This window comes from Mustela lutreola, chromosome 17 (genome assembly GCF_030435805.1).
Source record: "Mustela lutreola isolate mMusLut2 chromosome 17, mMusLut2.pri, whole genome shotgun sequence".
Taxonomy (NCBI): Eukaryota; Metazoa; Chordata; class Mammalia; order Carnivora; family Mustelidae; genus Mustela; species Mustela lutreola.
Window position 1 is genome coordinate 47,384,360 of NC_081306.1, and position 26,213 is coordinate 47,410,572.

Here is a 26,213-nt window from a genome sequence, read left to right on the forward strand (position 1 = left end):
GTCAGTGTGGAACGGCGACAAGGGGAGAGTTGGGAGGGTCTTCCTTTGACTCAAGTTCTCAGGATGGGTTGGTGAAGGGGTAGGAGCGTTTGTGTGTGAGGATGTGCATGACCGTACTGTGTAGTTGTTCTGCAGGGTCCATGTGTGGGAGAAGCACAAGACACTTGAGGACCTTGGCAGGGAGAGACCGAAGAGGGCTTTAGTCTAGAGTAGAGCTCCCCTTCCCGCACCAGCTGTCCCTGTGTCTGCGTCCATCATTTTCCGTCTACTTGGATCAAAACCTTGACCTTGACTCCTGCCTCTGTGTTGCCTCTGCCAAAAGCCCTTGAAAATTTAGCAGTGGGGTTCCTGGATAGCTCAGTCAGTGAAACGTCCCACTCTTGCTTTTGGCTCAGGTTCTGATCTGGGGCCATGGGACGGAGCCCCGGGCCGGGTGCTGTGCTGAGTGGGGATCCGCGGGAGGGCCTCTCTCCCTCCCTGTGCCTTGCCCCGTCCCTCCTTTCCTGCTCGTTTTCTCTCTCAAATTGGTACATTTTTTTAAAAAAGAAAATTTAGCCGGATTATCTGTGTGAATTTGTTTGCTGGGGCTGCTGTAACAAATTATAGAGACGGGGGGGGCATAAGCAACAGAAATTTATAGTCTCAAGTCCTGGAGGCTGGAAGTCCAAGGACAAAGTGCCCGCTGGGTGTGTTTGTCCCCAGGCCTCTCTCCTGGGCTTGCAGACACCTGCCCTCTCCTGGGCGTGGTCTTCCTCTGTGTGCTCACCCCTGGGGTGTCTCTTCTGTCAGGACACCAGGCAGATTGGATTAGAGCCCCCGTTCACAGGCTCATTTTAGCTTGAACCCCTCTTTAGAGACCTTCTCTCCAACAGGGCTACGTTCTAAGCTGCCAGGAATTGGGAATTCGACGTCTCACAACGCGGAACAGGGTTTGCTCTGTGCTCTGTACCTCCCCTCTTGCACTTGACCTCATTTGAATCAGTTACTTGTGTAATTAGAGCTTAATGTTCATGTTTCCCATTAGCCGGTAAGAGGCCCAAGGGCAGGAATTGTGTCTGTTTTATTTGTGGCTCTATTTCCCCTTCGAGAGGTCGGGGACGTAGGAAGTGCCTTACGAGTCTGTGTCGGTTGAAGGCGGAAATGATCTCTTCCTTTCTGTTCCCTTTCGGGCACCCCCGCCACGCGTCCCCTCCTAGCTCTGCTCACGCAGAGGGCATGCTGCTTGTGTGTGGTGGGCTTGGCAGGTTGGGGGGGCTCCCCCAAAGAGAGATTTCTCAAATCCCAACCCAGAGTCCATGCTGGGGAGAGCCACGGACCTTCCTACTTAATGGATTAGGACCGTCATGTCTTCACATCCGTGGGTGTTATAAACATGAGTACATTCTTCCAAGCGTGCATTGACGACCTCATTCTCTGAATAATCAGCCCAGTTTTTCTCAGGAGTCTGTATTTTTATCGCTTGAGCAACGCGAGTGTATCTCAGCTTCCTGTCCAGATTGTAGATTCCAGAAGGACAAGTGTGCAAGCAGGATACTTTTTCCCTCCTGCCATCCCTGTGAGGGCTTGGAAGGGCTGTCAGTGGGCTGGAGTTCCAAAGAGTAAATAAGAAAGGAGAGTCAGAGAGCAGCAAAGATTCTCCTGCGCTGTGGCCAGTCGTCCGGGGGAACAAAAACACGTTAGCGAGGCATAGTGCTTATTTCCTTTTAGCAAAGAATAATTACCGAGAATGAAAGCCGCCTTGGCAAAAAAAAAGAAAATTCAATGTATCAGGTGAATATTTTGTAAAGGAGACTTTTTGACCTTAAAAAATGGTGAGCCATAGCTCAGTAAAAGCTAATTAGGGAGAGAGCGAGCTGGTCAGGGGAGAAAATGCATATTGACTCAGAGTTTCTCTCTATGAAGGCGATTTGTATAACAATGAACGCATGTTGGGTTGGAGGCAGTTACTGTTCATTGGAACCCTTCCAGGGTAGCTGCTGTGCTAAATGCAGAGGCCCTCAGAAACCTGGGTTTAAAAGGAAATTAAATGCGAGGGGTTCCGTCAGCACTTTGTTAGCTGTGGGGGAGGGAGTAAAAGGGACATTTCATTGTGTGAGACGTCAGGAAAATTCTCGACCAGCTCACTAGGTTGTCCCCTTGAAAAAAATGTGCCCCTCCTGGTGGATTTTGGAAAAGATCATTTAATTGTGGCTCTTGGGCATTATGGGCAGAGGGGGAAGAAGACATTGCCTTTTATCCTTTGAGAAACAGTCCAGTTTTTCTACCTTTTACACAAGAAAACACAACTGAAATGCACTTCATGTCTGTGCCTTATAACTCTGCAGACAGCGGTAACAGAAAAGTTGTAGTAGTTGATTATTCCCGAAGAACAGAAAATTGTTTTTGTGTGTGTAACCATGACACAAAACTGCTTCTAATTTCTTTGGCCACGGGAACCAAATTAGGTGGCATGAATACGGCAGTTAGAGAGTTTGGCCGAGGAAGGAGGTAGGGTAAAATTTTAAGTAGATGATATGTAGATCGACAGGTGGACGGAGAGACAGATACGTACAGAATATGACCTGACAGAGAGGTAAAAGAAGACCTTCCTGGGCTGCACTAGAGCTCAGAGCAGCCCCTCTGAGTCCTAGGGTTTTGACATGGAAATAAGAAAGTTCAAGAGGGGTCAAGAGCCTTTCCTGCTTAATTTAACCTTTTCTATTGTTATTTTTTATTAAGAGACCATTTGCATACCATGAAATTCACTCTGTGCAAATGACTGGTATGTAATTCTAGAGTATTTCATCAGTCCCAAAAGAAACCCCATGATCATGGGGTGCCTGGGTGGCTCAGTGGGTTAAAGCCTCTGTCTTTGGCTCAGGTCATGATCTCAGGGTCCTGGGATCGAGCCCCACATCGGGCTCTCTGCTCAGCAGGAAGCCTGCTTCCTCCTCTCTCTCTCTGCCTGCCTCTCTGCCTACCTGTGATCTCGGTCTGTCAAATAAATAAATAAAATTAAAAAAAAAAAGAAGAAAAAAGAAACCCCATGATCGTTGGCAGTCACTACCCCGCGCACCCTGGCCCCTGGCAACCTCCCTGTATTTTCTTTTTTGTCTCTGTGTCGTTGCCTCTTCTGGGGATTTCCTACATATGTCATCATACAGTATCTTTGATGTTTTGTCTGGGTTTGAATTAGCACAACGTTTTCGGGTCCATCCACACTGTACCGTGTGTCCAGACTTCATTCCTTTTCACGGCTGCATAGTATTCCACTCTGCAGATGTGCCACCCTTGTTCAAGTGTTCCACAATTGACGGGCATGGGGGTGCTCTCCACTCTTTGGCCACTGGGACTAGTGCTTCTGTGGACATGTGGGTCCAAGGTTCCGTGTGGATGTACATTGCATATCTAGCAGGGAATTGACAGGTCACATGGCAACTCTTGTGTTAAAGTTTCCAGGAGCTGCTAAACTGTTTTAGAAAATGACCACACCACCTCACGTCTCTTGGGGGATGCATGAGAGAGCCCTTATGCTCTGAGCGCCTGCTGTCCACCAGATACTGTACTTTCTGTCCTTTTGGTGTGTGCTCTGTTGTATGATCTGGTAAGTCGGTATTCCTCCTCTTCAGAATAGGAAACTAAGGCTCCGGGGGTGTAAGACCGAGAGAAAGGAGAAACCGGCCACTGTGATTATTGTTATAGGACTGAGTGTGGGGCGTCCCCTAAGCCTGGAACCCTGAGATTCCGGCTTGGAGACAGTGGGGAAGTAGAAGGATGACCTGGAAGGTGCAGAAGCTGTACCTGGGGCGGCAGCCGGAAGTCCGCCGAGGGACTGCCGACGTCTCTCATGGTCTGCGGCTGGAACCAGAGCAGAAGCCAGGGAGGCCGAGAGCCTGGCAGGCCATGTGGGACCGAGGAAGAGGACACCTCGATCAAAAACGGGGGGACGACAGCATGTGCTGGGTCCCTGATTGTGGCCCCTGGAGCCCCCCAGCTGGGAGCTGGTGCACCGTCCGTGAGACCACTTGTGCACGCTCCCTTCCAGCTGTCCCTCCCCACGCACACCTGCCTCAGGCTGGGAGCCGGGCTCCCTGTATCGATCCAGGTTTTTTCTCATCGTGTCCCAGTTCTTGTTCTTCCCAACCCCGATGTCTGCTTTGATTATCACTGTTAGTTTTGCAAGGAGGAACAGGATGAGTAAGTGTGTCCCAAGCTAAAGGGCTTCGCGGTACCAAGTTAAATGAGCACCAAGTAGCGTAAGCGTCTCCTGCTGGCCCTCCGGAGGGAGGAAGGGCTGAGGTTGCCGCCCGCACCTGCACATCTGGGCAGATGTGCTTGCCTCACACCTCCTGAATGGTCCAGCCCTGGGCCGAGGTGAACAGACACATGCTGGGTAGGGTAGCCCGGACGGCAGAAAGTGTGTGTACGTTCACGGCAGCCCTTTGGGAACAGAAACTGGCATTTCCGTGTTGGAGCCTCTTAACAAAGCTCAGGCCTTGTAGGTCATTCATTCCCGCAAAGGCTTCCAGATTCTCCTCCCTAAGAGCTGGAGAGCAACCGGGGCATGGGAATGTGTGTTTTCTTCTGGTCTCTTGTAACCGCTCAGTGTCTGTCTAGTGAAGGGTCCAAATGGTTCCATTTGGTCCATCAGGGCCTCCAGGTAGAGGCTGTTCACCGTGGTGGAAGCCGGGGCTGTGTGTTTCCCCATGGAACACTTACCCCTACTCGGCCTGCTTCTCGTTTGCCTCATCAGGGGACTCCAGCAAGGCAAGAGACCAACATCATAGGGAAGAATGAGGCGCGTGTGAAGTGAACCGGAAGGAGAGAAGGTGGAGCAACTTGTCCTGGTCACAGATGTCTTGTGCTCCGGGGATGGTGGCAACATCGAAAGCTCTGGAGCTCGGAGACAGCCAGCTGCTTCTGTATGTTCCCAGGCACAATTAAGACCAGTGTGAAGGAAGGTAGAACGATGAGGCTGACGTTGGCTGTATTTAGGAACATTGAACGTGAACCCAATGGAGTGGCCTGGATGGAGGCTCGTGAGGGAGTATGAACCTCCGGAGGTGTTTGTTCTGAGGCTGCACCTCATCCCGGCAGCAGCGTGGACGACATACATTGCATTGGGTCAAGGACCAAAGAGGCTTTGGATGAGCCTAAGAATCTGGGTTTTGTGGATTCATATTTGGGGGCGCATTTTGCATTGCTGAATTTATTGACTCATTAAGAAATTGGATTTTGCCACTTGTACATGGAGGGATAAATTCTAAGCTAGTACCTGTGTTGCTGTATCTGGGCCCACCCACGTAAAGAGTTTTGCCTCTTGCTTCCCTTCCTCTGGTTTGCCATGATGCTGCAGTGCTCTGCGGTTTCTGTCAGGTGATGAGAACACCTGTGTGTCCCCTGTACAGGTCACACAGAGCCACAGAACCCCCGGAACAAAGACCTTTGGAAATCTGAGTTCCAGAAGAAGCCACCAGGTTATTCCATGTTTTTCGTTTACTGATGGATGAGCTTTCTTGCTTGTGTCCTCATTCTGTCACATATGTTTTCACACCGGGGCTGCCGAGAGAGGAGCATGGAATCTGAGACGACACGGGGTCTCAGATGCTTTTCCGTCCCCATTTTACACATGTGAGTTTTGTGGCAGGAATTCGTGGGAGGCCATCGTCCCACTGGGGCAGAAAGGGTCTAGGATTGGTAGAACCGCAGCCCGAGTGTGCCGAGCTTTATTTAGTTATTTATTTTTCTGTTCATGTAGCTGTTTTCCATACTGATCCCTAGAATAGAAGCTGCTTTGCATTTCTCGGCTCCTTCTTACAGCAGCTCCTTGGAAGTGTTACCCGTACCAGCTGACCTCTTATGTTCACTCTCATTCTCTCGCAAGCCTCCTCTGGGTTTTGGTTCCCTGAAGCTGGTCCTGCAGGAGTTGCTGGCACCTTGGCAGGACCACATCCATGGGATAGTTCCCAAAATACTCCATGTCTAGGCTTGCTTTCTCCATTTCCTCTCAGTTTGCTTGTAATGGCTCCTGGTTGGTGGTATGCCCAGGGCCAAGTGTTCCGCCTTCCTCGTTCTCTGTGTATCTCTGTTGCCTAGGTGACTCCTCAAGGAATGTGTCTTTCAATCCCCTTTGGATACTGGTCAACGCCAATTTCATATTTCCAAAACTGACCTCATCTTCTATCATATGCTTGACATCTCCACTTGGATGGCTCATGGGCATGTCCAGTTCCTTATGTCCCACCCAACCGAACTTGAGTCTGATCACACACACTCTTTTCCTCCCCCTGTTTTCTATCTTACTGAATGGTCCTGATGTCCAAAATCCCTCATTGCTTAGGTTTAAAAAAAGTAAGTGAGCTATTCTTGGAGCCTCTGTTTCTCTCGTGTGTCTTCAGAGAAGCTGATCTGGCCTGAGTTTAGCTGGGCTGGGTTCTAAGTTTCTCTCGTGTGTCTTCAGAAGCTGATCTGGCCTGAGTTTAGCTGGGCTGGGTTCTAAGCTGCAAACTGGATCCAGCTCGTCCATGAGACTCTCACCCTCCTTGGAGCAGTGAGCGCCCAAAGCAGGTTTTTGTGTTGGTACCAGTTGAAGAGGCCAAGGCCAACAGTCTAAGCACATTAAGGCTCTACTCACGTTGCACTCGCTAGCATCTTGTTGACCAAAGCAAGTCTAATGGCCAAGCCCAAAATTAAGAGTGAGGAAGTACCCTCTACGCAGCAAAATTATCAGACCCTACATTAGCGGGATGGGGATGTATACTCTTCCCAGGGAATTGGAGGGCAGAAAGTGTGTATTTGCTGAACAAAATCTCACGTAGCACCTTGGAGAAACACTTGAAGATGGAGTTTACTTATACTTTAATAGGATCGTTAGTCAATGGGGTCTTTTTATGAGGAACTGGGTATTCGTTTTTAAACTTGTGGTGCTTTTTTTTTTTTTTTAAAGATTTTATTTATTTATTTGACAGACAGATATCACAAGTAGGCAGAGAAGCAGGCAGAGAGAGAGAGAGGAGGAGGAAGCAGGCTCCCTGTTAAGCAGAGACCCTGATGCGGGGCTCGATCCCAGGACCCTGACATCATGACCTGAGCCAAAGGCAGAGGTTTTAACCCACTGAGCCACCCAGGCACCCCATAAACTTGTGGTGCTTCTGACTGGCTCTTTGAGAATAGGTATTTTTTTGCTTCCAGTTTCTAATAGCTAATTAGAGATGGTCATGATGGTGGTGGTGGTGGTGATGTTGAGGTGACGGTAACAGTGTTGACAGTGGTGGTGATGGTGGTAATGGTGTTCGTGATGGAGGTGATGGTGGTGATGGTGGTATTGACGGTGGTGTTGGTAGTGATGGTGATAGTGGTGATGATGATGATGATGGTGGTAGTGGTACTGGTGTTAGTGATGGTGGTGAGAATGATGGTGGTGGTGGTGATGATGGCGGTGATGATGGCGTGATGGCGATGGTGGTGGTGATGATGTTGATGGTGATGATGATGATGGTGGTGATGGTGGTGGTTGTGAGGATGATGGTGACGTTAATGGCGATCATGGTGGTGGCAGTGTTGTGTGTGTGTTAAAGGAAGGTGATGCTGATGGTTTTGAGGCGTTAAAGAGATAGCAAGATTTTCCTAATGTGGTTCACTTTTGTGTTGTCTTACTCTTTCCTTATCCCTCTTCTGATTTCATAATTACCCTCGTTGACGTGACCATAGGTGTTGGCACTCAAAAACCTGTGGAACTGTATGTGTGCTGTTTAAAACTTATATGCTTTTGGAGGTTCCTGGGTGACTGACTCAGTTGGTTAAACGTCTGCCTTCAGCTCTGATCATGACCCAGGATCCTGGGATCGAGCCTCACATTAGGATGCCTGCTCAGTGGGGAGTCGCCTTTCCCTTTCCCTCTGACCCTCCTCCACCCATGCTCTCTCTTGCCCTCTCTCTCTCTCTCTCTCTCAAATAAATAAAATGTTAAAAAAAAAAAAAAAAGAAAACTTAGATGCTCTTTGTAGAATGTGGTGAAGGTTAGTGTTGCTAACCTTCACTGCCCTCTGTCCCTTCTTTTTAATCCCTCTCATTAGGGATAAAACCTAAGAGGAGGGTTCAGGGCGTGGGAAGGGGGGAGTGGGAATTTTCTCTGAAAGCGGTCAAGATGGGCAGATGCTGAACAAGTATGGCAAATGGCACGGTCTGCAGTGCCTGGCGTGTGCTTGACACGGCAAATTTCATAGGTCATGGCAGGGGACTCTCTCCAATTCAGCGTATGGCCCTAGGTCAGCTTTCTTTCCCCTTGTGTAGTTTTGTAAGTGATGTGAGGCTAAGTGACACAATTAACCTGTGCAGCCAGCATCTTTCATCCCTCTGCTCCGAGCAGTCTCAGTGATTGCCAAGCTCTTCTTTTCTTTATTTTATTAGGAATACGTTTTTCATTTACACACTCAGGCACGCATCTGCTAGAGCCTGGGCCAGGCCAGAAGCGTGCGTTTATCACCTCCACACATGGGGTGGAGGGATGTTTGTGCCAATGTTTGTTTGGCACTGGGAGTGAGATTCAGGCCTTATTTGGTTCTCTTCATCACAGCGTGAAGTCAGAGAGGGCGTTTCCTGAGGATGTGCTTGGCAACCCGAAACACATTGACCCAGGTTCTAGATCTACTGTGGACTGTTTTCAGTGATCTTAGGACCGTTCAGAAGCCTCATGGAGCCTCCTTTTCTTAACTGCTGAATGTGGATGGGGCTGTTCTGAGGATCAAATTAAATAATCTATGTAGAAAGATTCCGGGAAGTCTAAAGTTCATAATACATGTACGATATGTCATTTTGTATAAAACTGCAGTTTGAAAATTTATGGACAGTTTGTTCCAAAGGCACTTCAAGCACATAACAATGATTCATATCTCTTGGAATTGCAAATGCTGCATGAACAGTTTGGTTAATGGGCAAAAATGTACTTCTAGTATTCTGGGCTCCCGGGGGGAGCCCACATCCAAAGACCCTATTAGTCATCATTTTGTCGTCTAGGACAGAATTCGGCAGAGGATGACCATGAGTTATCGAGTACGTGCATGAATCTCCTGCGCCACATTCGCCCATTACAGCCCTAACCTCTAACGTGATAGAATTAGGGGGTGGGGGCTTCGGGAGGTAGGTAGGTTCCGATGAAGTTAAGGGAGTGGTGTCCCCATGGTGGCACTGGTACCCTGACAAGAAGAGGAAGACCCCAGAGCTTGCTCCTGCTCCACTGTGTGAGGGCACAGCAAGATGGCGGTCATCAGCAAGCCAAAAAGAGAGCCCTCCCCAACGACCAAATATGCCAGTGCCTTACTTTGGGACTCCCCAGCATCCCAAATGGAGAAATAGATCTCTTTTGTTTAGGTCTCTTGATGTACAGTATCTTGTTGTAGCTGCCTGAGCAGACTAAGAAATCATGGAAAACTGGAAAACGTGGGTATACAGAGATGACTGAAGGGGTGGCTATGGTTAGCCTGGAAAAAATGATGGATCAGGTCATGCTAATGCAGCAATATTGACAGGGACATGAGAGCATAATCATATGCACGACAGATGAGCCAGGGATGACCTGCTGTGCTGGGCGGCAAGTTCTTCATTCTGAGAGGAAGGTAGTAGAAACACGGGCGCATCTCTCTAGAGTTCTGGCGCTGGATGGGGGTGTGGAGAAACAGTTGAATTTTCCTTCCTTCCAACTCAGGATTCTGTGTTGGACCCCAGGTATGCTGTTGCCTTTTGACATAGGCAACAATGCATTCAGTTCCTTTGCACCAAGAAGCAGCTGACATAGTTGAACTCTGTGAGCTCATTCTGGATACTAAGACTCACGTAACCTTTGGACATCGTATCTGGGAAGCACTGAGGATACAGGACCGAAAATGTCAGAATCATTATAATGCTGATGTCAACAAATGTCAAGTTCATCATACTAATATATGAACCGGGGATTTTATAATGATGCGGTATGAGTTTATGAAGCGGTGCTTACTGGTATGGTTGCTGACGCATCCCAGGAGATGTCCGCATCAGCCCTAGAACTGGGTAACAGCGGGCCGGCCCGGCTTGCAATGCACCCATTCACTTACTCTGCCGTTTATCCAATGCCTTTCTCATCCGGCTGCTCCTTCCTCTGTGCAATGCGTGTGAAGCGCTTCCTAGGTGCAGACCAGGTGTAAGACACAGAGAGGCCTTCCTGTGCGCAGGAAGTGGGGCGAACACAGCAGAAACAGTTACAGTGATGACTTCGTTATATGGAGGACGTGGACTGACATGACAGGAACAATGCTGTGGTTGTGATTCCCACCTGGGAGCAGCGTCTGACTTTCTGGGTAGGGCGGTGTTCAGAAAGGGTCTGTGGGACTGTGTCGAGCAGCAGGGATGACTGGCAGAGGCACAAAGGGGCAGTGACTTTAGAAGCATCGGAAGAAGGCGATGGCTAAAATAAGGCATGTGGTGGATGAGGCTGGGGAGGGGCCACGAGTGAGTGGCTTTGGACATCACATGACGATCTTGGATTTTTTTTCTAGAACGGCAGTTGTGCGCTGATGAATCTTAAGTAGGCAGTGATCAGACTTCCCTGTTTCCCGGTCACTCTAAAGCGTGGTTCGGGCTGACGGTAATCGCTCAAGAAAGAGGACTTGAGCTTGAATCCAGGCGCTGGAAGAGATGCAGAGAAGGACCAGAGTCGAGATACAGATGAGCGAGCCCCAGGAGTCACTGGGGTAATGAATTAGAAAAAACACGTCTATGTAAATTACGGGAATTAACAAAAATATGTACATATAGCACAGATATAGTTGGCATATTTGTTTAACATAAATACTGTATAATAATGATTAAAGTGCTTAGTATAGCGCTTTGCATCTAACAAACATTTGCCAGCTTAACTAATTATCACTAATAATTGTGTCCAACATGGGGCTATCTTCTTTTGGCAATACTTCCGGGCTGGCTTTCCTTTTTCATTTTTTTTTAAAGATTTTATTTATTTGACAGAGAGAGAGAGAGAGAGAGAGAGAGAGAGAGAGAGAATGGGTGGTGGGAGGCAGAGGGAGAGGGAGAAGCAGACTCCCCGCTGAGCAGGAAGCCCGACATGGGCTCTGATCCCAGGACCTTGGAATCATGACCTGAGCTGTAGAAATGCCTAACAGGGGCCCCCAGCCTACCTTTTTTGTTCACTGATGTGCCTGTCATTTATTATTCTATTGTCTCACTGTCTTAATTATCAGAGCTTTCCGGGGATACTTTCCCAGCTCGTGGTGGAGGCTCTTCCCGGCCGGCCCCTCTTCACTCACTTCTCCAGAGTCCTCCCTGTTGAGGTGCTGGCTGGGAATCCAGGGCTGGAATGACAGCTCACTGTTACGTTTATGGCTGCCACTTCCTGACTGTCTGTAAGTTTGACAACTTGAGCATCGTGGAGGGTCTCCCTGAGACTCTGGGACCTTTAGGAGGCGTCAGGCCTCTGCAGAGACCCCGTAACACACGCTCACCCCGCTGGGCCTCGGGACATGCCGGCCTCGTGGGCTGGGGTGTGTGTGTATGTGTGTGTGTGTGTGTGCGCGCGTTTGCACATGCGGGGGCTGCGGCCGCCCCGATGATGAGAAGCTTCGTGAGTTGACAAGACGCCAGGCTGCCTCTCACCACGACCTCTATCTGTCCCGGAGTTTGTGTGTCGGTTGTAAGCGCCGTCCCTATTTCTAGAAGAATGATGCCGGTTATCTGTAAACCCATAAGTTTAAACTGTAACCCTGGAGAAAATTATGTCCTGTTGTACGGAGGGAGGTGGGAAGGCCGCGCGGCCGTGATTTACAGCCGTGGTCCGTTATCTCCACTGCCGCCATGGAGCCCGGGAGCTTGGGCCCAGCCAGAGACAGACACGGGCCGAGTGATGGGGTCTCGCTGCGGGGTTATCAGAGATGTGCCCCCGGGGATCCCCCGGCTCTGTGCCAGGTGCACGAAGCTTCTTTGTTATCCACAAGTTGGTTGTCGAGCCAACTGGACTAGAAGGGGTTTCTCAAATTTCAAAAGTGGCGGTTATGTCGGTGACTTCGTGTTCGAGAACTGGATGACTGTTTGAGGAAGACAATACATTAGAGCCTCGCTTCCCGGCGTAGATGTGGGATTTCCTCGCAGGGACCACACCTGTTGTGTTATTATTCCTTTATTCTCGAACTTAGTATTGGAGACAGCAACCTGCCCCATGATTCCTCTTTTTATTATTATTTTTTTTTAATCTATTTTCTGGCCTCTGTGTTCTTCTGGGGTGATTTTAGAATTTTTATTATGTTCCTGAAAAAAAAATAGAAATCTCATATGGAGTTCTGTTTAACCTGTCCATTAAAGAGGGGATGTTGTGTCTTTGTGGCCGAACCTTCAAAAATGTCTCTCTCTGCTAAGCTCAGTAGGTCTCATTTTATTCCCTCCAGTAGAATTTTATAACTTTCTCCCTATTAAAGTTCTTTCTAGATATTCTGCAACATTTGTTACTTTTATAAATACCACTTTTTTTTTTTTTTTTTTTTACATTATGTATTCTGGTGGGTTATTGCTTGTAACACGGGACCCTCGACATGCTCCAGCTTTGGGATCCTGACCAAGGAGGGAGCTTGCTTCCCACCTCTTTTCTTTTCTGCCTTGGGGGTTGCCTATTCATGGGCATGGCGGTCTTTAAGGGCACCAGGGCCCTTTCCGTGGCCAAACCAAGTGGCCTTTTTCAGGCTTGATTTCCCTGTGACATTCCTTGGTGTAGACTCTCTTCTTTATGACTGTAACTACAACGAGCATATGTTGTTTGCATCGCTCTTCTCGTAGTAGACATTTATCTCATGGGTATTTCGTGTTCTTTCTCAACATCAACTTTGTTGTAGAGGCTCTGAGTCGATCTCAGACCTCTCTCTGCTCGTCCACGTGTTCAGCAGTTGTGAAGACCTTCCTATGTATCGGGCACTGGGTTGACCACACCCCTACCCTTCAGGGGAGGGTGTAGACGTGGCACCCTGGGAAGAGTCATCCCCAGGGGCTCAGTGGGATGCTGTGCGTGTTAGGATGCCAGCAGGAAACAGGTGGCATACCCAGAAGAGGTGATGGAAGAGAGGCTAGCAAAAATAGTTACCGAGGTCGAGAGAGCAGCAAGAATGACGAGGGATGGTGACTCCGCTGCGGCTCACAAAAGAGGAGGAGGCAGGTGGCATACCAGGGACGGAAGGGGGAGGGGGGAGCCATTGACGGAACACAGGGCTAGCTGTAACCCCAGGTGAACCCTAAGAGAGGGATGTCTTGTAGCAACAGCGGCATAGAGCAGGCGACCCAACGGCTGCCCCGTTGGGAGGGAGTTGGGAGAGGACACACCCCAACTTCTCTCTCCGCCCGTCCACCGATGGAAGCCACTGATGCTACCTCTGTAGGTCTGTCTCCTGGGATGTGAAGCAGGAGGGCAGGGTGACAGTGGGTGTGGGGAGCAACATGACGACTACTCAGTCGAGGTTCTGTGGGACGACGAGCTCACTTTGTGCTTGTTCCTTCCTCTTCGGCATCTTGCCTCCTAGATCCCCCTCGGCTCGGTGGTCTTTAGCTGAATAACTCGGAAGGCCGTGCCCGAAGGAGAGAATGAGGAGTCTTTCTAGACTGAGTGCCGGGCACCACCCCTCTTTCCCTCTTTTCTCCTCCTCCTCCTCCTGTTCCTTCTTCTTCTTCCCTCTGCCAGTTGGGACGTTCATGCCCGTAGGTGCATTTTGGTTGGCAGTGGCTTCGGTTGCTTCTGGCCAGACTGCAGAGGCACTTCCAGAAGAGAAGGTTCCGGGTATGTGGAGTCATGCCAGCTGGCCCCAGGGGTGACTTTTCCTGGCTAAGTAGAAGATCAGCTTGAGCCTTGTTGGTGATCTTGAATTCTTATTTATCTTTGCCAGTAGTTTCAGGGGCCTGCTAAGTGAGCACATTAAAATGCCAGTGAAAATTTTTGCTGCTTTGTCGAACCTTTCTGGCAGATTCAATTGGGGGGAAAATGGGAGCACATGGACCACAAAATACATAATTCATAGTTGTCACATCGCACTGTGAAGAGTGATCTTTTTGGGGGCTGCTAAGTGGGTGCTTTTCATAATGGAAGAAATAATGCCCCAGAAAGGGAAGAAAAATAGCCCTGGGAACCGTCATTCCTTTTGTGTTCATGGTGGCATTTGGTGTGCATTCCTAGTCTTAATTCCTATCCATTTTATTTTTTTTTAATTTTTTTTTAAAGATTTTATTTATTTATTTGACAGACAGAGATCACAAGTAGGCAGAGAGGCAGGCAGAGAGAGAGAGAGAGAGAGAGGGAAGCAGGCTTCCTGCGGAGCAGAGAGCCCGATGCGGAACTCAATCCCAGGACCCTGAGATCATGACCTGAGCCAAAGGCAGCGGCCCAAACCACTGAGCCACCCAGGCACCCCCCATTTTATTTTTTTTTAAAGAGCGTGAGAGAGAGCAAAAGCAGGAGGAGAGGGAGAAGCAGGCTCCCCGCGGAGCAGGGAGCCCGACACGGGCCTCGAGCCCAGGACCTGGAGATCACGACCTGAGCGGAAGGAAGGCAGATGGTTAACCGCCCGCGCCACCCAGGCGCCGCTCCGCTGCCATCTTAAAATGAATCCCTTCCCTGGCCCTTCTGCCTCCAGTGGAGAGGCTGCCCGCGGAAGATGCTGGGTCAACACAGCTGAGATGCAGTTTAGCGCGGAGACGGCATTTAATGGCCAAAAGAAGGCCTTTGTCATTAAGGGAAGAAAAAGATGTGCTAAAACCAAACCAAACAGATGAGATGAGAGAAAGGCTCGGAAGCTGCTCTGTTGGCTTGAAGATCAGTCATGTCCCCTTCCAGTGGTTCCCGCCTTGACCCGTGGGCCCCGTGCTGGCAAGAACAGCATGGAAGGGTGAGTTTTTGACTAGTGAGAAAAAGGGAAACTCCAGGTGGGTGAGCAAAAGTGCACAAGACAAGGAGGAACTACTGTCAGTAGTCCGTGCGTGATCTTTTTTTATTATGCAAAATGGCATCCATTATATAGATCACATACATGTCGGAGAATAATTCTACAACGAATTATTATAGAAATGAAGGAGTGAATCCTCCCGGCTTTCCAGTGGAGCAGTACCAGGACCTTTGAGGTCCCAGTGTGTCTTCCCAGTGATGATCTAGTCTTTTTTTTGCAGTTTCTGGTTTCCATGAATTTAAACTTCTGACCTATGTTTTAATTAGCCTTTGAGACTTTGTATAAATGGCATTATACGCATTAATGCTTGCTTTCCCCTTGACAGCGTGTCTCGGAGAGTCATCTGTTTCCTGGCAAGCTAACCATTTCCACTGCTGTATGGTATCCTCTTAATGAGTTCACTACCATCAACTTACCACTGTCATCACCGAAGATTCCTAAAGAACTTCCTGGATTGAACATTTGTTTGTGTATTGGAGGCTGGGGCGGGTGGAGACATCTTCTTCCATTTCTGTTACTTTTGGAAGGTCACATAATTAAGCCTCCTGAGCCTCCTCATTTCGTTATCTCTAAAGTGATCCTGGTAACATCAGCCTTGCTGGTTTAATACAGAAATGGATATAAAACCATTAGAGAAATTAAGCCCTAAGCAGTGACCATTAGCAGGTGGAGAGAGGGCGGTTGATTGGGTCTATGAGGACAAGCGAGGAGCTTAACCACTTGGTTCATACTGAGCTATTTCTCCGGTCCTTGAAGTCTTGGGTTTCAAGGGTAGCTTCAGTGGGATGCCCTGTGGAGAAGATCTGAGTTTCAGAGGATGCAGTTCCTGCTCTAAATACGTTGAAATTCCGAAGCATCATCTTTCTTTCTCCTTTTTGCTGCTCGACCCCTGCCCCCACCCCAGCAGCCCTGCTTCCATCAGGGCTGCAGCCCCTGCCAGGCTCTGGCTTCCTGGCTCGTCTCCTGAGCTTTGTCCTCCATCTTAACTTCCATTCCCACGTGTTTCAGCTTCGCACTAGACCCCGACTCCGTGAGAATGTCCCAGGTCTGTCCTGTAGACAGACCACCTGTGCGGAGTGGAACTCATCATCAAACTCGCTTCTGAATGTGCCGTCTCTGGGGCTGGTGTCCCCAGCTGGTCCTCACGCTGGGAGCCGGGCTCGGTTACTGCCTCCTTCTCTCCTACCCGAACACTTGTCTGTCTCTGCCTTGTGACAGCGTCTCTTAAATACTTCTCCAGTCTCTCCTCTCCTTTCGGTCAGTCTCAGCACTGCCTTAAAATGAGGCCCGTGTCCTCTCTGGAAGAGCCCTGGAATCGGTCTCCTCGGGTGTCACAGAGGCGAGGTTTTCTCCTTTGTGTCTCTAACTGTACCCGGAATCCCGGCTGTGGAGCGTTGACCAAGTGACTACATTCTCAGGCCAGTGTCCTCATTTGGCAGAGATCAAAATAATGCCTTCCTCACGAGGTTTGGCAGGAGACTCGATAAAACAGTAGCACACGTCGTGTAAAGCAGCCAGCGGGGTCCCCGGCGCGCCTCAGACTCGTCCTTTTCTTCTCTGTGCCGCAGCCGCGTCCCCGGTAAAAGTCTGACCTCAAGGGAGGAAGGGCCGCATGATGACTTTGGCCTTGGTGGGTTTCTTCCTTCATGAAAAATGGTACTAAGAATTGTATTCTAGGACTGCATTGTTCTGATTTTACAAGAACTTGAAACACTTTCCTCTTTAGTATATTCCCAGGTTTCTGCACATATTGCTGCAGTCTAACTCCAGGACATGGTCACCATCCAAAAAGGCACCCCCCACACACCCGCAGCCACTCCCCATGGCCTGCCCCAGTCCCCTCAGCCCGAAACAGACACTGATCTACTTTCTGTCTCTGGAAATGTGCCTGTTGTGTACGTTACGTATAGATCGAATTGTACAGTATGTGGTCTTTTCTGACCAGCGTGGTGTGCTTGGCGTCTTGTTTTCAAGGTTCACCACGTCCTGGTGTATATCACTACTTCTTTCCTTTTTATTTTGCTAAATAATGTCCCACAGTATGTTTTTACATTCTGTTTATTGATTCGTCAGTTGACAGACGCTCAGCTAATACAAATAATGCTCCTAAAAAAAACGTTTCTGTCCAGGGTTCTGTGTGGGCAGAACTTCTCTTGGGTGTCCACCCGGGGGTGGAGTTGCTGGGTCATATGGTAAAATGACACTTGGCATTTTGAAGAGCTACCAAACTGTTTTCCAGAGTCACTGCCCTGACTTACGTTCCTACTAGGAATGTCCGATGACAAGTGATTTCAGCACCCAGAGCAGGCGTTTGCACTGGACTGGGAGGCGTTCTTACCGATCTGGGAGCATGGCGAAGGCGGCGTGACTGGCATGTCGGTGGCACATTGACGCGGGATGGGAACTCGGTGCCCGAGAAGCAAGTGGGCGGTGCTGGAATGATCTGACTGCCCAGCCGAGGGTGCTCTGTCGGGATGATGGCCGGCAGGATAGAGGTCAGGGCTCCTGAAGCTCCCAGCGGCCAGTGGGAATGATTCTTTGGCAGGAAAATGATGTTCACCTGTGGCCAACTCTGAGCCGCTTGCTGGACCTTCGCTTTTTGATCTTGATGTCACAGAAGACGCATTTCTGTTTCCAGAGAAGCAGGCACGTCTTGCCACTGTGTGACAGAGCGCCGTTCTGTGACGGGAGCAGATTCGTTGGCCTCTGACAGGTTTGCTGGGTGCCTTTCTGGGAGGTTCGAATTGTCCTCAGTGCTCTGGGCTGCCCCTCACGGGAGCAGAGGGCACGGTTTACATCTCTGCTCCGCGTACGTCCTGCCAGGAGCAGGAGTGGGACTTCTTTGGATGAAGTGGTGCGCGCTTGTGTACCTGTGTGTGCACCTGCGTGTGCATGTGTGTTTGTGCACGCACATGCACCTGTGCACTCGTGTGTGCACCTGTGCATGCATGTGTGCACGCATACGTGCCTGTGTGCGTGCATCTGTGTGTGCATGTGCACGTGTTTGTGCACGCACATGCACCTGTGCACTCATGTGTGCACCTGTGCATGCATGTGTGCACGCATACGTGCCTGTGTGCGTGCATCTGTGTGTGCATGTGCACGTGTTTGTGCACACACATGTACCTGTGCACTCGTGTGTGTGTGCACCTGGGCGTGCACGTGTGTGTGCATGCACACCTGTGTGTGCACCTGCGTGTGTGTGCACGTGTGTTTGTGCACGCACATGCACCTCTGTGCACATGTGTACCTGTGTGTGCACGTGTGTGTGCATGTACACACGTGTGTGTGTGTGTGTGTGTGCATGCCCACAGTGGTGCTGAGTAGCCTGAGCCTTCGTGATGATGGAAGGGAGTGAGAGCCCTTAACAACCAACGTTTCCTAGCTGAGAGGTAAAACCTGCCGTAACTCCTGGATTTCACAATTGCTCATCAAGCTGTTTATTATGTGATGGGACAGCAGGTGTAAAGCTGCCACCGTCCTGGGGACAGGCCATTGCTCAGCGCAGCCCGTTACAGAGGCGTCCCCCTCCACTTGGCGTGGTTATCATCCTTGTGGGGTTTCTCCTGCCTCTGTGATGTGTTCTGAAACATTCTGCATTTTCTTTCACCATTTAGATGGAATTTAAATAAAACCATTAGGTAAAGAAATGTGTCAGGTTGTTGTACACTTTAAACTCGAGATAAAATCAGTCTGTGCGTCGTCCTCTGTCCAGACGAAGCCAGAGCACCTTGGCTTGGCTGTTCTCCGCGATGGCTGTTCTTTCTCTGGGTCGTGCCTGTAGCTCGTGGAGTGCCGAGGCTGGTCCTCCCTGCCCCACAGAGAAAGGAAAACAGGCCTGGCCGGGAGCCCTGCATCTGTCCCATTGCTTGTGTCCTTCTTGGTCTGCCTTTTTCCCAGGGAAGAGTCTCTCGGTTTTGTAGACCCCGTCCACTCCGTTCTGCAGAGGAGGCAGAGGCTCCCACCTGGGAGTTACACGTAGCCCCAGAACTCTCTGTTGCCCCGACCTTCCTCTCAATGATACAAATGCGTTCAGGGCATATTCTTTGATTGTCTGTTCGAGAAGTAATAAGCCGTGACAGGTCATGTGAGACTTGCCGTCAAAGCATGTGTCTGAGTTTGAGTGACATACCCTGATGTGATGGCTTTCTAATAATTGTCTTTCCTTCCTTTTTCTAGGCTTATCCAAGTCCCTTGGGCTCATTGAAGGCTATGGCGGGCGGGGCAAAGGGGGCCTTCCTGCTACCCTTTCGCCCGCTGAAGAGGAGAAAGCCAAGGGACCTCACGAGAAGTATGGCTACAATTCCTACCTCAGTGAGAAAATTTCACTGGATCGTTCCATTCCGGATTATCGTCCCACCAAGTAAGTTGTGATTCAGTCATTCAGAGCGGCCCGCTGTCTCCCAGGATGGGTGGGGACCCGAGTCTGCGACAGGGTCTCATGTCCTTTGTCACTAGCACAGGGCTTCCGCCTTCCTCTGTCTCCTGCATAGTCCACAAACCAAGTCCTGTGGATTATGAAATATTATCTAAATGAAGTCTTGACATTTTTAAAAAAGATTTTATTTATTTGACAGAGAGAGATCACAAGTAGGCAGAGAGGCAGGCAGAGAGAGGGGGGAAGCAGGCTCCCTGCCGAGCAAAGAGCCCAATGCGGGACTCGATCCGAGGACCCTGAGATCATGACCTGAGCCGAAGGCAGAGGCTCAACCCACTGAGCCACCCAGGTGCCCCTGAAGTCTTGACTTTTTTTTAAAAGTAACCCAGAAACACACAGGAAAGTCCCCAGTATAAAAAGTCTTCAGTAAAACACAAAACTTGCCATGATCTCGTTACCTAGAGATGGCAGTCAGTCAAATCTTAGCATCTTGTGTTTGAGTCCGTTTTCTGTACAGATTATGAGCATGTGATGCATTGTTTGTACCCTTTTCCCATTTAATATGATTTCGTGAGTGCTTGCTGATGTCATTAATTATGATTAACGATGATCATCATTATGACCGTTTTGCATCATTATTTCTGTCGTCGGAAATTTAGGGTATTGTCAGTTTGTCGTCGTTATAAATAACCGCTTGATGAGCATCTTCCCACTCATGTCCCTGTCTGCAGTGAATTGGTATTTATCTTCTGAAAGTATAATATCCCCAGGCCATATCGCAGGGGTACTTCTGGAATCTCTAGATTGATGTTGGGGTTCTGTCCTCCAGAAAGCTGGTGGCCGTCTGCACTCTTGGGGGACTCTTACCTGACCCTTCGCAAACTGGGTCCTGGCGTTTCAAAAACGCCGTGTCACGCTGGTGGGTGAGAAAGTGCATTCCGTGGTTGTTTCAACGTCCACTGTTCTGTTGGAGAGTCTTACCTTTTTTTATAAATTTATTTTATTTATTTTGTATTTTTTTAAATTTCTTTTCAGTGTTCCAGAATTCATTGTCCATGCAACACACACCCTCCTTCATACCCACCACCAGGCTCGCCCAACCCCCACCCCCCACCCCTTGAGAGTTTTCTCTTTTAATCAGTTTGTTTGCGTCTTGGTTGCCTCACGAAAGGTCTTTGTTCTGTGGGCTCAGATTTAAGAATTATTTTTCTCCTTGGAAAGTGGAGAAGAGGGATCAGTCATAGAAGCGGGACGCTGGAGGGAAACCTGTCTTCTGGGCCGGTGACCGTGTTGACTTCACGGGTTCTTTGTCTTCTGTTAGTTGTCGTGTCTCTTTCCTCCCCATGGAGAGCGTGTCCGAGGTTAGGCTGCTTTATTCCTTTTTCAAATGGGTTTTGGACAAATCAGTTGCGTATCCTGGTTACTGAGAAAAATAGAATCAAGATAAAGAAAATTATCTTAAATGGATTTAAAATTGCAGCATTAGCTGAGAAACCCACTAAATCTCTCTCTGCCTAATAAACATATATTCATCTTGAATCGCTGGGAAAACACACGTCACCCCCGTTGGAAGGGGTTTTGTGCTCCTGGACTTCTGCTCACAAACACATCTGGCTGTTTTCATTTCCCGGTGCTCTCTGGTTAGCCTTTCTTATTTGGACGCTGGCAAACACACAGAGCCATATTTTGGTTGCCTGCCTTTGAGAATGACAATGTTTCCAACGTGGAGCTTACTGGAAGTAGGTCCGCCGGACACAGATGAGGAGGGCCTGTTGTGCCGGGTGGTTCCCCGCGCAGGAGGCAGGACCTGGAGAAGACACAGTCCTCCTACTTCTTCTCCAGGGAGGGAGGAGACGTTTAGGCAGGGTGAGTCGGCCCACTGAGCTGTACGTGGTGTGTGTCAAGCCACAGGTTTACACAGCCCGTGGGGGAGGATCGGGGAAGCTTCCCACGTGAGATGATGCCTGAGCCTGATCTCGAAGGTCATTAGGGGTTGCAAAATGAGCAAAAGGCGGAGGATAGGAACGGACCAGGCAGGGGAACCGCAGGAGCAGAGCTGGGGGTAAATAAAAACATGGTGTATTGGGGGCTGGGGGTGTGTAGTGCAGCGTGCTCCGTACATTAGCGTGGTGTCTTGAACTTTTATCTGGCCCCTCCTGGAACTGTACTAAAATGGTGTAAAGAACGGGAGAGCTGACCTGTAAGGGATGACCGGGCTGGGTAGGGGCTGACCGCCGGCAAGAAACACCTGCAAAATTTCGGGAGGTTGGAAGAGCGGACCGGGTGAGGCTGGGGCCCGACCTCCTGCCTGTGGTGGGGACAGATGAGGAATCCAGGCTAGTCACACCTCAGAGCCCCAGAGATCTGGGCATTGGAGGTTCTGAGTGCTTCCGATGGCTGAGAAGTCGATGTGAAGAGCAGGCCTGCAGCTGTACCCCCACGTTCTCTCCCCAACACCACCCCTGGCAGAATATGGGCGATTGACTCTCTGGAAAAGGTAAACTTTGGGCTTCAGTTTATAAGACGTAGCCTAGAACAGATGGTCAGACTGGGTGTCATCTGGGGATACCCTCAATGTCGTTACCCCTCCAGGGCTGTGCACCCTCGTAAATCAGTACTTGGGAGAATGTACTCTTGAAGCAGCCAGCCTAAGAAAGGGCTGATAGACGGGATGATTGGCCCCCTCCCCAAACGTCTGAGCTCTGCTCACCTGTTTGTAGAGTGTGCCTGTCGTAAGACTCTGTCCCCACACAGCTGTCTCACTCCAAAATAAGAAGAACGATCCAGGATCCCTGGACATCCCAGCAGAGTCTCGGTTATAAAAGTCCTTAACAACAGCTACAACTGGGGGTGCCTGGGTGGCTCAGTGGGTTAAGTGTCTGTCTTCGGCTCAGGTCATGATCCCAGGGTCCTGGGACCGAACCCCAGCATCGGGCTCCCTGCTCAGCAGGAAGCCTGCTTCTGTCTCCACTCCTCCTGCTTGTGTTCCCTCTCTCGCTGTGTGTCTCTCTCTCTCAAATAAATAAATAAACTCTTTAAAAACAACAACAACAATGACTGTGACAACAGTAGAAAAGGCATTTAGAGGAGGAAGACACTATAAACTTTCGAACTATAATTAGTTAGATCATGGAATGTCTTGTTTTATTCACAAAACAGGAGCCAAGTGCTATGGCAAAGTAATAATCCGAGAATACAAAAAGAAGCCCTGGGAGTTACAAATAAGGTAGGAATGAGTCAACAGAAGAGTGGAAGATAGCACTGAGAAAACCTCCGACAGATCGAGAAAATGAAAAGTAGGAGAGAAAAATTAAAGCAGTGGATCAGTTCAGCATGTTCAGCATAACTAACAGGGATATGGGGAAGAGACCAGAGAACACGGAGAGCAGAAGAAAATCATGAGACCAGTGATGGAGCGTGATTTCCCAGGACCGTAGGACATGAGCTTTCAGGTTAGGGGGTCCCACCCCGTGTCTATGGGATGAAAGAAAAGAGGAATTAAACCCACATCACCAAATGTCAGTATGTTTGTGCAGCTCCTCAGAGCACCCCTCTGTTTTCTAGCTGGTATGCTGCCTGATTTGTGAGATGTTTAATAAAGCTAGTTACATCTTTAGGTTTTGTTTTATTTAATTAATTTATTTAAAGATTATTTATTTATTTATTGAGAGAGAGAGAGAGTCCACATCGGCAGGGGTTGAGGGAGGAAAAGAGGAAGAGGGAGAGAACCCTCAAGCAGACTCCCCACTGAGCACAGGCCCCCAAAGTGGGGCTCAGTCCTTGGACCCTGAGATCATGACCTGAGCCGAAATCAAAAGTCAGATGCTTAACCACCTGATCCACCCAGGCACCCATGATCTTCAAATTAAAAAATATGTAAAAATGTAAAATCTCAGGACAGGTAAATATATTACATTTAAGTAGGTTCTCCACCGTTGTACCTTCCCTGCATCTGTTTTCAGGAAGCTGCTTCAGGATATGCTCCAGTAAAACAAGGGAGTAAAGTAAGAAAGAGAATGATAGCAGTATTGAAGAAACAGGGAACTCAAACAGGACCATACAAAAGACAGATCCCAGGACACTGATGAAGGGATGCTCCAGGGTAACATTTCAGGGTGACAGCTGTGTGGCAGGTCAAGAGAACACCCATTCCGCACTGGAAAAGGGAGATGGAGGGGCTGTATGAAGTAGGTCTCCAAAGGAGGCCAGGGATAGAATAGTTTGATTATGTAGTGTTTTTTACCACATCCAGAATTATTATTATTATTAGTAGTAGTAGTATTGGAACGTAATTGACATACAAGCTTGTAACGATTTGATGTTTAGAGACATTGTGGAATGACCACAGGTTTAGTTAATGTTGGTCAGTGCACATAGTTATAGGTTGTTTTTTCTTGTCATGAAAACCTTTGAGTTCTACTGTCTTTGTTAACTTTCACAGGTGTAATACTGTATTATTAACTGGAGTGACCATGCTGTACACGATGTCCCTAGGATGTACTTATTTTATACCTGGAAATTTCTTCCTCTTGACTCCTTTCATCTGTTTGGCCTACTCCCCACCCACCTGCCTCTCGCAGGTCCCAGTCTGTTCTCTGTAGCTTATTTTGTTTGTTTTTAGATTCCATAGATAAGGGAAATCTTACAGTATTTGTCTTTCTTGGACTGACTTCATCTTGAAGGCCCATCTGTGTTGTCACAAATATCAGGATTTCATTCTTCTGTATGGCAGAATAGGAGTCTGGGGGTATGTGTGTGTGTGTGTGTGTGTGTGTGTGTGTGTGTGTGTGTGTGTTTCTGTGTGGCTGCACCAACTCTCATTCCCACCAAGAGTGTACAGGGTTCCCTTTTCTCTAAATTGTGTGTGTGTGTGTTTCTGTATGGCTGCACCAACTCGCATTCCCACCAAGAGTGCACAGGGTTCCCTTTTCTCTAAATTGTCACCAAAACTTATTTCTTGTGTTTTTGATATTAGCCAGGTGTCAGGTGGTATCTTGTGGTTTTGATTTGTGTTTCCTTTATGATGAGTGATGTTGAGCATCTTTTCATGTGTCTGTTGGCGATCTGTACGTCTTCTTGGGAAAAATGTTCAGATCTTCTGCCCAATTTTCTAATTGGATTGTTTGATATTTTTGCTATTGAGTTTTATGTATGAATTTTGATATTAATCCCTTACCAGTTATATGATTTACAAATATTTTCTCTCATTTAGACGTTGTCTTTTCTTTTTATCATTGTGTTTAGTTTTGTTAGCTCTGCAGAAGCTTCTTACTTTGATGTAGTCCCACTTGTTTATTTCTGTCTTTCTTGCCTTTGCAAGATTTTTTTAACCATTCTTTCAGAAAGTTTGGGACTAATTAGTGATAGAAACAGAACTGGAAAAAAAAGGGGGGGCTTCTGACAGAGCAAAGCAATTGTTAGCCACAGGAAAAAACCTAAGAGTTTTTCAAGAGAGGAATTGTAATTTTATACACTGTGTCTCAGCTGGGCCGGATACAGTCACAGCAGCGTAAGTCCTGGCTACCTCCCTACCTGCAGATCATGAGGGGGCTGTACGTGGACAAAGGAGGAGGGCCAGACGTGGCTGTGAGGTCTGGGAAGTGGGAGACCATCACATCTTTATCCCCAGAAGCAGAAAATCAGTCACAAATATCTAAAATGTGAACATCAAGAAATAGAGGCATTCCCACTGATAACTAGGTACATGGAGATTACAGAAATGAGATGGGGCCATATATGTTTTGTTTTCACAAAATCAACGTTTAAGTAAGCAGTGAGTGTTAACCTGCACACAAAGAATTAGGCGCAGGATGGAAGTATGGTAGAAGAAAGACGTAGAGAAGACAGGAAGAGGCGGGTTGGATGATTGCTCATATTTGCCTTTTCAGAGTCTTCTGGCAGCTCCCTGGAGGATGCGTCGGAAGGTGGATTTGGTAATGAATTTGGGAGGTTGCCCATGAGCCATGTATGGCAACCAGAGGCACCATTGTGCATTCCGGGCTCTGCGGCAGAAGTTACCAAGTTAGCCTTTGCTCATTGCAGATTAACCCTTGCCATCAAAGAATGGCAGAGGATTTGCCCGTGGAAGCTCCTCTCTGAGCCCTGGGGTGGGAAGAGAGGAGCTGTCTGGGGCCCGAGTAGTTTCTTTCCTCTGAGCTCAGGAGGGAGTATCCCCCGATGGGCGAGATCCTTTTTGTGAGGCTCGTCCAAAGCCCTCCCAGGTGCCGAGATTTAAATTAGCGACTCATCGCAGTTTTGCACAGAACCTGGCGTGACTTTCATTCTTACTGTTTTGTTATCACGCTGCTCTTAAGAAAATTGTTTTTCACAGAAACATGAATGGATCTTTAGGTAGTTGTGGGATCAGCCGTTTGTTCGTCATCTTTCACACAAACGGATTCCAAAATGATGTTTTCTCTTTCATTCCAGTTCTGTGGGTTGTGTTTTTTTTTTTTTCCTTCCACTGGACAGATCGTTTAAATTTGTATGAGTCCCAAACTGTCAATCCTGCCAATTTCAGTTCTTCACTGCTTTAAAGCCGAGGAAGATAGCGTCCCTCAGAAATACATGTAAATATTCTCTTCTATTCATGCTGCTTTCCCAGGATGCTTGTAGCTTGCTCCTTCGTCCATCCAGGGGTTATTTGGGAATATGGTACCAGGTGTGTATCTTTTGTTTAAAATGTCTGTCCATTTTATCCAAAGCAGCTTTAAAAAAAAAAAAAAATCTGTAAATAATTCTTTGATTTGGAGGTGCTAGATATAATGCAGTTTATACATTTTATAGATCTAGACTTATTTTCTAAGCTGTATACTGTTCCTTTGGTCTCTATTTTTTTTTTCTTTTCCTTTCTTTCTTTGTTTTTTTAAAAATTATTAAAAAATGATTTGGAGGGG

The 26,213-nt window shown here is 48.4% G+C and overlaps 1 protein-coding gene across 3 annotated transcripts in view; it reads left to right on the top strand.

The window, feature by feature from the left end:
- GALNT17 (polypeptide N-acetylgalactosaminyltransferase 17) overlaps nt 1–26,213 on the top strand; it is a 419,539-nt gene that overhangs the window by 137,205 nt on the left and 256,121 nt on the right. For all 3 annotated transcript variants that reach the window (XM_059154782.1, XM_059154780.1, XM_059154781.1), the window contains exon 2: nt 19,119–19,302. In XM_059154782.1, coding sequence (XP_059010765.1) covers nt 19,119–19,302 — 184 coding nt within the window. The remainder of the gene's footprint in view (nt 1–19,118; nt 19,303–26,213) is intronic.